The sequence below is a fragment of the Urocitellus parryii genome, chromosome 1 (assembly GCF_045843805.1).
Source record: "Urocitellus parryii isolate mUroPar1 chromosome 1, mUroPar1.hap1, whole genome shotgun sequence".
Classification (NCBI taxonomy): domain Eukaryota; kingdom Metazoa; phylum Chordata; class Mammalia; order Rodentia; family Sciuridae; genus Urocitellus; species Urocitellus parryii.
This window is the reverse complement of record NC_135531.1, coordinates 62,053,454-62,068,404: the sequence shown is the minus strand read 5'-3', so window position 1 is coordinate 62,068,404 and position 14,951 is coordinate 62,053,454. Positions and strand designations below refer to the sequence as shown.

General features: G+C 32.8%; 1 protein-coding gene across 3 annotated transcripts in view; it reads left to right on the top strand.

The window, feature by feature from the left end:
• Ap3b1 (adaptor related protein complex 3 subunit beta 1) overlaps positions 1–14,951 on the top strand; it is a 248,121-nt gene that overhangs the window by 158,144 nt on the left and 75,026 nt on the right. For all 3 annotated transcript variants that reach the window (XM_026393221.2, XM_026393223.2, XM_026393222.2), the window contains exons 20-21: positions 1,411–1,549; positions 10,621–10,693. In XM_026393221.2, coding sequence (XP_026249006.2) covers positions 1,411–1,549; positions 10,621–10,693 — 212 coding nt within the window. The remainder of the gene's footprint in view (positions 1–1,410; positions 1,550–10,620; positions 10,694–14,951) is intronic.

Here is a 14,951-nt window from a genome sequence, read left to right as displayed (position 1 = left end):
TCACTTTTTCCCTCCTGCTTCCTTAGCCTTCTTAAATATTACTTTATTATTGTAAATGGGACAATAATGTATATAGCAAGAGTGCATCTTAATTTTATAATCAGCTAGTCCTGTTGACATACACCTGTAATCCCAGCAATTCAGGAGGCTGAGGTAGGAGGATCTCAAGTTTGAGGCCAGCCTTAAGAGTTTAGCTAGTCCCTATCTCAAAATTAAAAAATTATAAGGGCTAGGGGATGTGGCTCAATGGTAGATGCCTCTGGGTTCAATTCCCAGTACCAAAACCAAATAAATAAGATAATTGGTAGGATCAGTATGGAATGCCTGGGACCGCCTGGTTCAAGGTAGGTTTTTGAAAGTAACACACAAACAGAGAGAGAGAGAGAGAGAGAGAGAGAGAGAGAGAGAGAGAGAGAGAGAGATAAGAGAGAAGAGACTTTCAGTTTGGGGGAAGATATAATACATCTTAGGGTATCTTTCATCCCCTGAGAGAATTCTGTTTGGCCATCTCACATTTTATTTTTTCTCTTTTGAGATTGCTTTTCTACATGGCTGCCTGCCTTCTTCCTATTTCTTAATTTATATTTCTTTGTCTCCCTTTTTTGTCCATGAAGCATTTTTAATCTTGGTCAAATTAGAATAGATGTCATGGCACACTGTACTTCATTACTTATTAGTTATACTATACTGTCACTGCCACCTTATTTCTCTGTATCCTCCAGTGGATTGTAGACACTATAAGGTAGACACACAGAGATCATGTGTTACCTTATTATTTCCATAGTACCGAACACAGTGCCAGTATGTCATCGATAATCAATAAATATTAGTTGAGTCAGTGGATAAATGAATGAATACCATTAAGCACTAAGGGGTCATTATTTGATATTTTAAAAGTTTGTATTTTACTATTATCATTTTCAGTAAGACTTAGTGCATTAGAAGAATTGTCTTTGAATTGGTGAACATTTTCTCACATGATGTATTTAAGGTCACTTTTGGAAGCTTGTATAATTTCTTAGAAAAATTTCTATACTGTGCAAGTCTGTTTTAGCAAAAGTATATACATAAATATTTAAATTTATCAATAAACAGTATTTAGGAACAGCATTTTAAAATCAGCCTAGGATCTTTGAATTTGTAACTGTGAGCATTTACTTTCTAGTAAATTGAACATATTAATTATTTTCTTTATTACTATTGATGACATCATTTATTGTTATTTTATGGTTCTTTGCATCTGAAGTGTTTTTAATTTATTTGGTTATAGATAATGCTATCTTTATTATTATTTCACTAATATATTGTGGGATTTTGAAACTATTTTTATTATACATTGTATAAACTATTTAAACTTGTTTATGTAAAGGAGTTGCAATTGATAATTTTAAAATTTATTGATATGCATAGTGATACTGAAGATGGGAAGAAGAAAAATGAAAAATCTAAAACTTCAGGTTCTTCTGATGCCGACTCTAGTTCAATAGAAAGTTCTTCAGATTCTGAATCAGAATCTGAAAGTGAATATGAATCCAGAAAAACTACTAAGGTAAGAGGTTATAGAGTTATTATAATACAAAGAATATAAATATTCTTATAGCTTTTTCCTCATTAACAATACATATTTTTGAAAACTAGTGTTTTGTTGAAAGTCAAGAAACTAAAGAAGAAGTATTTAACATTGTCACTAACAACAAAAGTTGACCATCTTTATTCATTCACACCTGTGATTTTATTTCCTCTAGATAATCCTTTCCCTTATAACTCAACTCTGCAGAGAAGTTAGAACTGCTTTTTAACACATCCCTTGCCACTGAAATTTTTTGCTAGCTTATAACAAGGGAGGGTTTTGCTAAACAAGAATGAAATAAATGGAAGTTATATAAGTAGTATTAAACCTTAAGAGTGTAAATGTAGCCGAACGCAGTAGTGCTATGTAATCCCAGCAGCTCAGGAGGCAAAGGCAGGGGCATCTCAAGTTCAAAGCTAGCCTCAGCAAAAGTGAGGCACTAAGAAACTCAGTGAGACCCTATTTCTAAATAAAATACAAAATAGGGCTGAGGATGTGGCTCAGGTTGAGTGTCCCTGAGTTCAATCCCTGGTACCCCTCCCCCCACGAAAAAGGAGTGTGAATGCACATACATCATTAATAAAAATGAGACTAATATGCTTTAAAAAGTATTAAAGGTTATACAAAGAATGTCAGTAGATAGTAGAATGTTCTTAAAGCTTTAGTTAAAAGGTATACGTTATATAATTAGTTACTAAAATGCAGCAGCCATTATTTTAAAACAAATGCAAGAACCACTTGTGGAGTAGAGTAATAATGTTTTCAATATAACATTTTTAACACTGAACTTTTTTGTCTGCTTTGTAGCAAAAAATACACACATAAGTTGTAAATGTGTAGTTATTAATGTACAATTCAGATCTAATTATCTTTCTGATCTTTATTATCACTTACTTTGTGTAAGTGGATCCTATTGATGCTCGGCTTCAAGTGCAATAGTTCATTGAATTCCTTTTCATCTTGACCCAATGTCTTTTTTCATTTTCTTATTAGTTCTATGAACTTAAGTTTCTTCTGTATGTCCCTGAATAGCCAAGGATGAAAATAAATTCATTGAAGTAGATAGATGCCCTCCTCAATGCAGAGATTTATTGTTAAAGAATAAGCATATTTCAAATATTGGTAGGGGGTTGAGGATATGCTCAATAGTAGTCCATTTGCCTAACATGTATAAGGCCCTGGGTTTCATCCCCAGCACCACCACAACAACAAACAAAAAACAATTGGTATTTATCTTGCTGTATTTCTAATACTATTGTTTATAGTAAAACATCTGAAAACTAAATTTCTATTAAAATCTTGTATCCATATGTAACATGATCAAAAATTTCTATGTTTCAAAAATTAACCTAAACCTTTAGAGATTTTTAAGACTTAGTGTGGCTCACATAAAAACCTATCACAGGGCTAGGGTTGTGGCTCAGTGGTAGAGCGCTCACCTCACATGTGTGGGGCATCTCAGCACCACACAAATAATTAAAATAAAGGTATTTTATTCATCTGCAGCTAATTTTTTTTTTAAGTTTACAAAAAAACACTTATCACAGAATGAATTTGGTAGATCTCATTTTCTGCTTCTATTGAATTACACAAAAAAGTTAAAATTATTTAAAATAAATAGATTTTAGAAACTGACAGTAAGTATGATCCAGAATAAGAAATCTATGCTTTTAAAAATGACAGAACAAGAAATCAGCAAATGGCAAGGAAGTGGAATTGAAGTTAGTTATTCTTATGAAGTTTTTAGAAGCTGAAAATTTGTAGCCTTCAGCACCTATGTAGTATTAGAAGCAGAGCTTCAGGAGCCTGTTAAAAAAACCACAGGGACACCTAGATCTGTATTTCAATTTATTCCATCTTTGTTGAAGATTTTAATGATCAGATTAGATTGCTTGGTAATGGATATTAGAACATAAAAATTTAAACTATTACAATGAGCCAAGATCCTTGAGAAATACAGGTTTTTCTCACATTACTGTTAGTTTTGTGTGTACAGATTTTCCTTAGAAAGTTTATTTTCTTATATTAGAATGCCTTTCCTACCTATAATAGGCAGATAGGGTTTGTGCCTCTTTGTTTTAGATTTAATTTAGCAATTGTAATAAATATTCTCCACCCCCGAGCTGCCATAATTATTTTTTTCCATTTCTTTCTGAATGACTTGGAGTATACCTAGTGATTACAAGTGTACCAATTTTCTAATAATAGGCAACTCTATAATTGTGGAAAAGTCCTCCTTGCACCAAGTGTTGTGGCTTCTCCTCCAAATTATGAGTAATGAAGGCAGATGGTGGGTGCTTTACCTTAATTTAGCATGACAGTGTATTACTGCTGAAAATTCCTATGCCTTAAATCTTCAGCCTAATAAATCTATACTTTTTACTCTTTCTCTCTTTTTTTTCTTTTATCTGGACAATGTGTTTTGGGGAAGCTGAGCATATAAATGAGACCTTGGAGGTATATTGAATGTATGACTTTCAAAAAAGTTAATTTTTATGGTGTTCCTATGAGATAAGTATAGTATTTTACTTGTTGGGAGATAATATCTTTATTTTTTCAGTTTCTCATGTATAACCTAGAAATGCTAATACCTACCTTGTTTCTTTTCTATGTTATGGTACAAAATCAAATGTGAAAGATCAGTATGAAGCACCACATAAAACAACAGTTTTAACACTTTTTAACTTGAACGTAAATTGCATGAAAGATTAATAGCATTGGAGTTACAGAACAAACAAAGCTAAAAGGAATTTATATATATTTTCAAGTTTTAAGTCTGCATTTTTTCACTTTTTGTATTAATAATCATCTGTTTCCTTTTTGCTTTTAATCTCTTTCTCCACTAATTTCTCTTCTGCCAACCTCAGCACTCAAGTGTTCTCCAGTATTTAAAGAGAAAAAGGAAGCAGAAAGGGAACAGAGTGAGAATTTAGAAAAAATAACATGCAAATCATTCCTCTATTATTTCTTAATTCACTAGAAATTTTTTCCCACCTTTATCACTTCCTTTAGACACTGCTCTGAAAAGATAGCCATGATCCTTCCCTAAGCCCAGCTGCCTTTACTTGGATAGTAATCTTATCTTTTGGTATCACAATTCTACTACTTGAAACTTTCTGCATCTGTTTTGTTCGGTCTTTATTGACCTTTCATTGTTTTGATTGCTTTAGTTTTTTACCCCTTCTAACACTCAAGTATGAATATTGTCTCCAAATTATTACTTAGTGCACATCACTTTTTCAAATATATTGACATGATTTTTTCTTTAGTCATCTTTCTTTGCCTCCTCTTCTAACATTTTTAATGGCTTCCACTAGATTATTTTCATAGTAACATCTCTCTCTACAAGTGCTCCAGCTTTTCTTGCCAAATTCTGATCAAATTCTTGAGCCTTTCTGGGGCTACTGGTTTTCCAGGCCTAAGACAGCCAGAGGACATGGTCTGTCATTTGGCAACATTATTCTTCCCTTTCTCTCATAAGGATCTTTGACTCCTTTGTCAAGTCCTCCAGATTCTATGTTATTCCTCCTACTGTTTCTTCTTTCTTATTTTCACCATTCTAGATCAGCTCTTCATTATCTTTGTAGACCATTGCCGTTGGTCATCCTCAAATCTGTGCTTTCCCAGCCCCAATTCTTCTGCACAAATGCCAAATTAAGAGAAAGTCCTGAGTCTGGCATGGTGGCCATGCCTATAATCCCAGTGGCTGGGGAGGCTGAGACAGGAGGATTGCAAGTTCACAGCTAGCTTCAGCAAAAGTGAGGTGCTAAGCAATTGTCTCTAAATAAAATACAAAATAGGGCTGAGGGTGTGGCTTAGTGGTCAAATGCCCCTGAATTCAATCCCTAGTACCCCCTGGCAAAAAGGGGGGGCACTGTGATTAAGTCGCCTGTATTGTGCCCCAATTGTCATTTGATTTAGTAAAACTCCTCAGGCTAGTATGTCTAAATGTTCCTCTCTAGTCCTAACCCACTCCAGCTTCTAATCCCACTGGAGTATTTGTGGTTCTCTTATGAAACTGGGTTCCTTCTTATTTCTATGCCTTTTTTCTTTTTTTACACATTTCTGTTATTACAGAAAATATAAGCCAAGGGGGAAGTGGCATCGTGTGGTCCTTCCACTTCTCCACCTTTCCTATGAATGACTGTAGGGAATAAAAAATTATATAAGAGGGCATCACTCATGTGAGTGGTCCAGGGACAGTCAAAAGAGCAAGGACCATTGCTAAATTGCTTACAATTCTTCATTCCATACCATTCCCAGTAGATCTATAAGGCACAAAACTATAGTTATATGTTCAGATGTCATGTTATTTGTTTAAATTATTGATTGAAAGACTCCTCATTTGAGGTTACATGTTGTCAGTAATAACGAAAGAAAATTAGCTTATTTCAGTTACAGTTATTTTGATGGATAAGCATATTTTATGCATAGATGTTCTTTTCTGAAATGTATTTGAGAAATATTTTGAGAATGGTCCTTTTTATGAAATAATTCTTTTTCCCCAAATAATGCCTATAAAAATTACCTTTAATAATTCCATACTTTAAGTGCTTTCACATACTTAAAAGAGTGTAAAAAAAGAAACATTTTTAAACAGAAGAGCAGAAGGAAAATCAATAGTACAGACCATATTGAGTCCAGAAGATATTCACATCTATATCATTTTATCTTATTTTTAAGCTATACTAAGTTATATTCTTCTGTTAGTTAAAAATTATGTGTTGAACAGATGGTGAAAATTTTACTTAGAATAATGTTTCCAGGGTTTTTTTCCTTTATTAAAGCCATGCTCCAGGGTTCTTATAACTAACCAATATATTAGAGTGCGCCTACATACTATTGTTTTTTTGGTGTTACCCTGTTATTCCACTGTTTACACCTTAATTGTGATGCAGCATTTTAATTATATTTACAGGGTATATGTACTAGCAGCTGAATGAAGATTTAGATAATTGATGATTAAATTATGATTATTTAAAATCATGATTATTATTTATTGTGAATGACTTATGTTTTCCTTTTATAGATTATAACATTTTAATTACATAAAATGCAATTAAAGTATAATAATCTGGTAGTGTGAAATAAATAAATTTAGTGTATTTTCATTTAACATTAAGAGAATTTCTGTATTTGAATCAAGATTAATATTTGTACTAGTTGTGAAAAAACACTGTCATCTGTGTATTCCTGGAAGTGTTCAAGGTACTCTCAGGTTATGTATCTTCGGACTTTGCTAATCCCTCTTTGAGAGATGCAGAGAAACAGATTATATCTCTTAAGTACTTTGAGGACCAAGCTGGTTTGATTACTAGCATTCAAATGTTAAGATTTGCCTTAAAAAAAGATCTTGTGGATAAAGATCTTTTTTGTGAAAGATCTTGGGGATAAAGCAGTTTTGGCATGAGATGTATAATTATGTATAATTTCCAATTGGTTTTCTTTTCTCTGTGAGAATAAGAAACAAGCTTTAATTATATTATTACAAGTAGTTATGTATGTTGCTCTAACTTCTATGAATATTGAAGAGTATTAGTTTCTACTTTAACAATTCTAAACTTTGCCTCTTGAGTGTCATTTGTCTCTTCTAATTTACTTCATATTTTAAGTTCTTCAAAACAGAAATATCATTTGATTTCAACCGAGACCTTTAAAACAAAGGGAATACCAGTAAGCATTCCTTCTTATCGAAGTAGGTGTAGTCTAATAGGGGAAAGCTTTATTTTAACCATTTAAATTTCTTAATTTATAATGAAGTCTCAATATACTAGAATTGTACCTTTGTTTTAAGAAACAAGTTTGTGAGTCTCAAATTTTTTAAATCAAATTTGTCAGATGACTTGAAAAAAAAGAGAATCATTAAATTGTCCTTGGTATTAATTGTAATTGAAAATATTTCATTCACATACCTTGCCCTATGAAGCTAGAAATTATCCTCAAATCGTTGTTGATTTCGAAGCACAGTATGGGTTTGACAAACTTTACATACTGCTTATCCTGTCTTATAGTTTTAAATTTCAAACCTCTTTCCAATAGAAGCATATTTGATGCTTGTCATGTCAAATCTTTTTTTCTATGTACCTTTCCTCTTATAATCAGCATGAAAATGAACATGCATAATACATAAAAAATCTTTACAGGTATATTGTTACATATTTTCATTTGTATTATTTGGAACTTGATAAATATTTCCAAGATTTTTTATTTATTATTTGAAATGAAATACATTAAATAGAAATCAGTTTCTTAACCCTGTGACTTTGTATTTCATTTTGAAAATGTTGATGTGTTGAGGTGTATAATCGAATACCGTAGAAACAAAATGGAGATTTGAGGATGATGAATTGATAACTAGATATTTTTTATAGTGAGATCTTAAGATCAGTTACTGTTGTCCTTATAAAAGTCTAATACAGTCACTCAGCTGTTAAAAACCTAATCCTCTATTTAAAAAAATATACAAAAACAAATTGTCTATCTTTCTGCCTGATCTCTTCTCAAGTACTAACACAATGGAAACAGTGGGTGATCTGTCAATGTGTTTGGTTTGTCAATGATGGTTTTGTATAAATATTGGGAGGGTAAGAAATAAAATTCACACAGTAAAATATGATTTCATCTGCCTTTTCTCTGCAGCTCCATGGCTCATGCTGCGGTGTGAAATTCTCATTTTACACACTTTGCAGGCGGAGCACATGAATTATGCATTGAGCAAGAAAAATCTCCTGCCTCAAGTCCTATATGCATTTACCCAGGTTCTGTCTCTATTACCAAGATGAATTGCAAATGGAGAAATGTTTGATGGAATAGAGCTCTTAACTTCTTTGTTTAGAATTCAGATTTTTATTTTTATAGTAGATCCTTTAAGTATGAAAATGTTTTGAACTTACTATGGATTTTTTTTAAATGAAAAATGAAATATAATATAAGAGAAGAATGCCAAACACATTATGAAGCATTTTATACCCTTGATTCGGAATGCAAGGCTTTTTCAATTCAGTAGAAATGACCATTATCTATTGCTAATGTTGTATTTCAGTCACTGGTTATTTGCCGTTCTCAGGAAGTCAATAAAATTCTGTCCTTTTGAAAGCCCTTTTTCTTTCTGTTTAAGGCTTCTAATAAGAGATTATGCCGATTTCACATGCAGCCCTGTTCTGTGTTGTGTGTGACCTGATGTGTATGTAATAGATATTGTTGCACATTCTTAGCTGTGAAGTAGGAAATAAGGTATAGACTTGCCTTCAGCTTTAACTTTATCTTGATTTGATAGGTTTCTAATTTTTCAGGTGGGGAGGTTACAGTTCCATAAAAACAGTCATGCACCATTGTAGCTTATAGGAAACTACACCCATTGTGCTCAGCATAGCATTTTGATAAGTCACATGATGATAAGTGCTTTTTATTATATGTTCTTTTTTCACAGGAATGATATTCTAGTTGAAGTGGCATTTTTATTCTGAACCTCTTTTCATTTTCTTACAACTTTTAAATTTCAGCCTCAAAAGTAACATTTCTTCTGTTTTTCCTCCAGTCCTAACATTGTTATTTGCCTGAGAAGTTGACAAATACTCTTTGGTTTGTTTTTAAATAAGGAATGAAAAAGAAACCCCATCTAGATGACTTTTAGTTTTCAGTGGCAGAAATAATTATTATGAGGAGGAAAATCAGTGTTGATCTTTTTGTTAGTGTTTTAATGTGTATTGTATGAACCTGGAAAATAATTTTCTGAGTATTGGCATAAGGGAGAAAACAAGCAGAACTTAAATCATTTAAAAATGTTGCATGCCATGTATTTTATGTAACGTTCTTCATGTACATGCTGGCGTAAGCTTCAACACTTTAAATGGTGGTAATATACCTTTTTCTTTAGTGATGTGTTTCCATGGCTAGAGGAATACTTCAAATATATTTATACCAATTTACATTAACAATAAGCTTTTAATCCCTTCAGTTGATTGTAAGTTATTTGAAGGTAGGGATTTTGGAGGTCTAGGCTGTTATTTCCATTGCTTAGCACAAAATCTGGTACACATTTAAAATTCTATACCTATCTATTAAATGAATGAATGAATGAATTAACAAAGTTTTTATTGAAAGCTTAAAATTCTCACTTTTAACCTAAGAAACTTTTATGTGAAATAAAAGAGCATAGATTATAAAGATAAGTAACTTTGACACAGATATATGTTTAACACCCTATTCTTTGTTGATCTTTAGTTGTTAATAGTGCTACTCAGTGCAGAACTTAATTAAACTTCTTTTTAGATGTACAAATATTTTCTGAATGTGTAACCAAGCTGTGAATACCTCAGGCTTTAGGGACACTGTGTTGTACTCCATAGCTATACATGTTTTATAAATGTAGGAAGCTTAATAAGCAAATCTGTAGTGGGCGAAGCTCTACTTTTGAGCAGATATATTTTGAAATATCTGTTCTGTCTATAAAACAGCCAAAAAAAAAGTAAGTGAATCCTTTTCCACTCCTCCAGAGAACAAGAGTGTGCTAATGTCATATATAGACCTTTGGCAAAAGAGTCTGACACAACCCAATATCAAAGTACCAAGTACTTAGTACAGTGCCTATCACAGACCATATCAGAAGATGCTAACCCATCACAAATCTGACAGCAATTTAGAGCTATGCATGTGACATTTGAGTATTTCTTTTTCTTTATTAATAAAGTAGTTTAAAAATTATTTTCAAGACTATTTGTGCACTTTCTACCAAAGAGTCACATTACATTTTTATGTTTGCAGAAACTTGTCATGTTATAAAATAATTATTACCTTTAAATTTTCTTCTAAGGTCCTTTATAATCTTTAAACACAAAATATTTGAAGTTAATTATAGTTATTTACAGTTTGCCTAATGTGGTCCAAATGCTGTGTACTAATTAAGACACAAATTGTGATTCAGAAAAACATTTTAATAATCATTCAGAAACTTAATTTGTAAGGTTGAGAAAAAAGTTTGTTTCATAAGTAGATTAACATAGATTGTTAAGACAAAACATGATAAAATTAATAAAATGTTTATTTTATAGGAGATAGGAAAACAAATGAAGCAAGATAGAAATCTTCTTACCAAAGATGTTTCACTTCTGGATCTAGATGATTGTAAGTATTATAAAACTTTTCTTCAGTTTTGAGTAAGAATGGTTTTCCTTTTAATGCAACTTTTATTTACATGTCCCCAAACTTACCAAAATCTATTTTTAAATATTTATAAATGAATAAAGCAAGAAAACTGGAAATCAGTAATATTAGTATCTTCATCTATTCAGTCTATTAGTTTTGTGTCACATGAATAAGTATAGATGCCCAAAAAGTATATAAAATTCATCTTAAAATAATATTTTAAAATATTATACATTGTAATTTTTTCACTATATAAGTATTAATAGCTCATGGCTTATACACTGTGAGATGTTGTTAGTTACGGGAACTGACACATCTAACTTACCCAGGTAGGTGAGGAATTAAGAAAATAATTGGAAATAGAAAGGACATCACCATCTTCCACTTGCCATAGTTTTGGTAGGAATGGAATGAGTAATGCAGTTTTTGAATACACGTATCAACATTTTAATTTTTGTCCCAGCAAATCTTCTGAGAATTTAGAATTCTACAAGTATACTCACCCAACTATGCAAATATATATAGTCACCACTCCCCTTAAATCCTTCAGCATTATGAAGAGAAATAGTGGAACTAACTTTGTTACTAGATAAGTTTGCACTAGGAAAAGAGCAACAAGAAGTAAGACTTCATGAATATTAAACTACTGTCATTTTTCAATGTAGTGTTTCCATGCTGGGCTGAGTTATGTTTTTAAGTTGCCTAATTCTATCATGAATTTGTCCCATTTATATTGTTTAGATAACCTATCTCTAATAGTCACAGCCAGTTCTTATTATATATAAATTAAAATGTATAACAAAAAGAGATAGTGTAGAGATATTAAAAATGAAATTGGAACCAAATTTTTTACACTTTATCAAAGATTTCAAAGTTTGGTCTCAACCAGTATTATGAAGGTTTGGAGAAACAGCATGTATATGCTCTTTTTAGGAATACAGATAGGCTTAGAATTTGGGGGTCATTTTAGCAATATCTTTCAAACTTTAATCATATGTACCCTTTGACCTGTGGTTCTTTTTTTGGAGGAAGGGTACTTGGGATTGAACTCAGGGGCACTCGACCACTGAGCCACATCCCCAGCCCTATTTTGTATTTTATTTAGAGACAGAGTCTCACTGAGTTGCTTAGCACCTTGCTTTTGCTGAGGCTGGCTTTGAACTCATGATCCTCCTGCCTCAGCCTTCCGAGTCACTGGGATTATAGGCATGTGGCACCATGCCCAGCTGACCTAGTAGTTCTTTTTTTTTAATTGATTTTTAAAAATAAATGACAGTGGAATGCATTACAATTCATATTACACATATAGAGCACAATTTTTCATACCTCACTAAATTCTTATCTTTATACATGCATTTTGGATAATGATGTCCATTGCATTCCACCATCATTGCTAACCCCCTGACGCCTCCCTTCCCCCTCCCATCTAGAGTTTGTCTGTTCCTCCCCTATTCTCCCTTCCCATCCAACTGTGAGTCAATCACCTTATATCAAAGAAAACATTCGGCATTTGTTTTTTTGGGATTGGCTAACTTCACTTAGCATTATCTTCTCCAACTTCATCTATTTACTTGCAAATGCCATGATTTTATTCTCTTTTATTGCTGAGTAATATTCCATTATGTATATGTACCACATTTTTTTATATCCATTCATCTACTGAAGGGCATCTAGGTTGGTTCCACAGTTTAGCTATTGTGAATTATTCTGCTAGAAACATTGATGTGGCTGTGTCCCTTTAAGTCCTTTGGGTATAGACCAAGGAGAGGGATAGCTCCGTCAAATGGTGGTTCCATTCCTAGTTTTCCAAGAAATCTCCATACTGCTTTTCATATTGACTGTACCAATTTGCAGTCCCACCAGCAATGCATGAGTGTACCTTCCCCCCGCCCCCCGACATCCTCGCCAACACTTATTGTTGTTTGTACTCATAATAGATGCCATTCAGACTGGAGTGAGATGAAATCTTAGAGTAGTTTTGATTTGCATTTCTCTAATTGCTAGAGATGATGAACATTTTTTCATATGTTTGTTGATTTGAATGTATATCCTCTTCTGAGAATTATCTGTTTAGGTCCTTGGCCCATTTATTGATTGAGTTTTTTTTTTTTTTTTTGGTGTTTAGCTTTTTGAGTTTTTATGGAAATTTATCCTACCAGTGAACTACAAAATGAGGTCTTATTCCTTCCTTGTTTTAAATTCTTTCATTTGATGGCTTAATTCTGTATTTAGATTAAAGTCCATACTCGTTTCCTAGGTTTCTAAGACCATAGATGATTTGACTCTTTCTTGCCTCTCATCCACATTTTATACCATTCTGCTTCTTTGCTTGCTTAAACATACCATGTTCCTTTGTGTCAAGGGCATTAGTACTGCTGTCCTCTGCTGAGAACTCTTCCCCCAAATCTTTTGATGGCAGGCTGATTCTTGTCTTTCAAAATCCCAGCTCAAAAGTCACCTATTCTTGTATACTGTCTTAGTCCATTCAGACAGTTGTAACAAAATACCATAGACTGGGTAATTTATAAACAACAGAGTTAATTCTAAGTTAAAAGATACATATAGGCATGTTAAGAATGGAGACTTATAAAATATATAATTGTTATAGTTTGATTCATTTTTAAAAGATGTATGTTTTTGAAGAGACAAAAGGTTTTCTTAAAATTTAGGTTTTATAAGAATTTAAAGGTAAGATTTTTGTATTATTTTAAAGGAAATTTCATTCTAACCTACATTTTTACAAATAGGACATATTTCCCTTTGTTTTTAATAGACAGATATTTAGTAATTTCTCTAAATATCTTTCATTTTTCTGTGTTTGTTAGAAATGACACTTGAAACTCTTGTTAATAAGTCAGTTCAGTGAATGTTTATGGATAGATTGTCTGCTAAGTACAAGATACTTTGCTAGGTGCTCTAATAAATAGATAGAATTATCATTCTTTTCCAGAATCTAAAATGTAGACTGGGACACAGATACCTAAACAAGTACATCCACATATATTCTTACATATGTATCCCTATTATATAAAAGATAAAGTAGAGATGCAAAGTGTACTGAGAAGCAAAGAGGGAGGCAGCCACCAATTAAAAAGCTACAGAGGCCTATGGGAGAAATATGATCTGAGCTCAGAGATAGATAAGCAGAAGGCTCCTGAATTCCACAGAAGCTGTTGATTGTTCAACCACCACTATGGTTCACCATCCATGGCAAGCAGTTTGTTGATCAGACATTAAAAACCAATATTCAGTGGCTTGAGTTCTCAATTTGTGAGAGTTAGATTACTCTTGAAAGCAAGGCAGATACATTTCTTACATTTTATCTATACATAGGTTGTTGGCTGAGTATATACTGAATATCAGGAAAACAGCAAATGCTGAATTTTCCATTTCTTCATTCAGGAAATATTTATTGAATACTTGCCATGATATAGGTAATCTGCTACATGCCGGAGATTCTAAATATTTACAACTTTGACCCTAACCAAAGAGTAATGGGACAAACTGTTAAATTGGACTGCCACATTATAGAGTGAAAGAGGATCTTGCACAGAATGCTGTTAGGTGTGACTGTACCTAATCCACCTAGCAGATGTAACTCCTGAGCTGAGCGTAAACAAGCATTAGCTGGGCAGTTGGAGGCAAGAGGATAGTGTGAGGGGAGCATAAACTAGGCAGAGTAAAGGCATGGAGGAGGGAAAGAGCTACTACCAGAAGTAATCATTGTTTGTAAGATGTAAATTAGCAACTCTAAACAACTGACTGGATTATTCTGGTATTCTTCTGTAGGAAATGTAAACCTGTGTCACTACATTATAAGTAGAGCTAACGCTGAGGTCTTAAAAATATCAGCCAACAATAACAGTGCTTCAGATAAGCCTTATGATCTGTGATGTCACATTTTTAATGGGTTGTGGTCAAACAGTAGAGTGGGATCGCCAAGAGGACAGTGGAGCTCAGCTATCTTTGAGTTTGAATCCTAGTTCTCTTGGTAGCAATTGACTTAACCTCTGTGTGCTTTAGTTGTTTCATCTATAAAATTGGAGTAATACTAATACTTTTTAGCGTGTCTTAATCTTTAAAGGATTAAAAAAGTTGGTACAGGTGAAAGCACTTAAATCTGTGCCTGACACATGATTAACATTTCATAAGGGTTGGTGATGATGACAACAGTGATCCAAATATTGCAGCAACAGCAGCAATTACGTTGAACAGGTTAAATGATTACATATTAGCA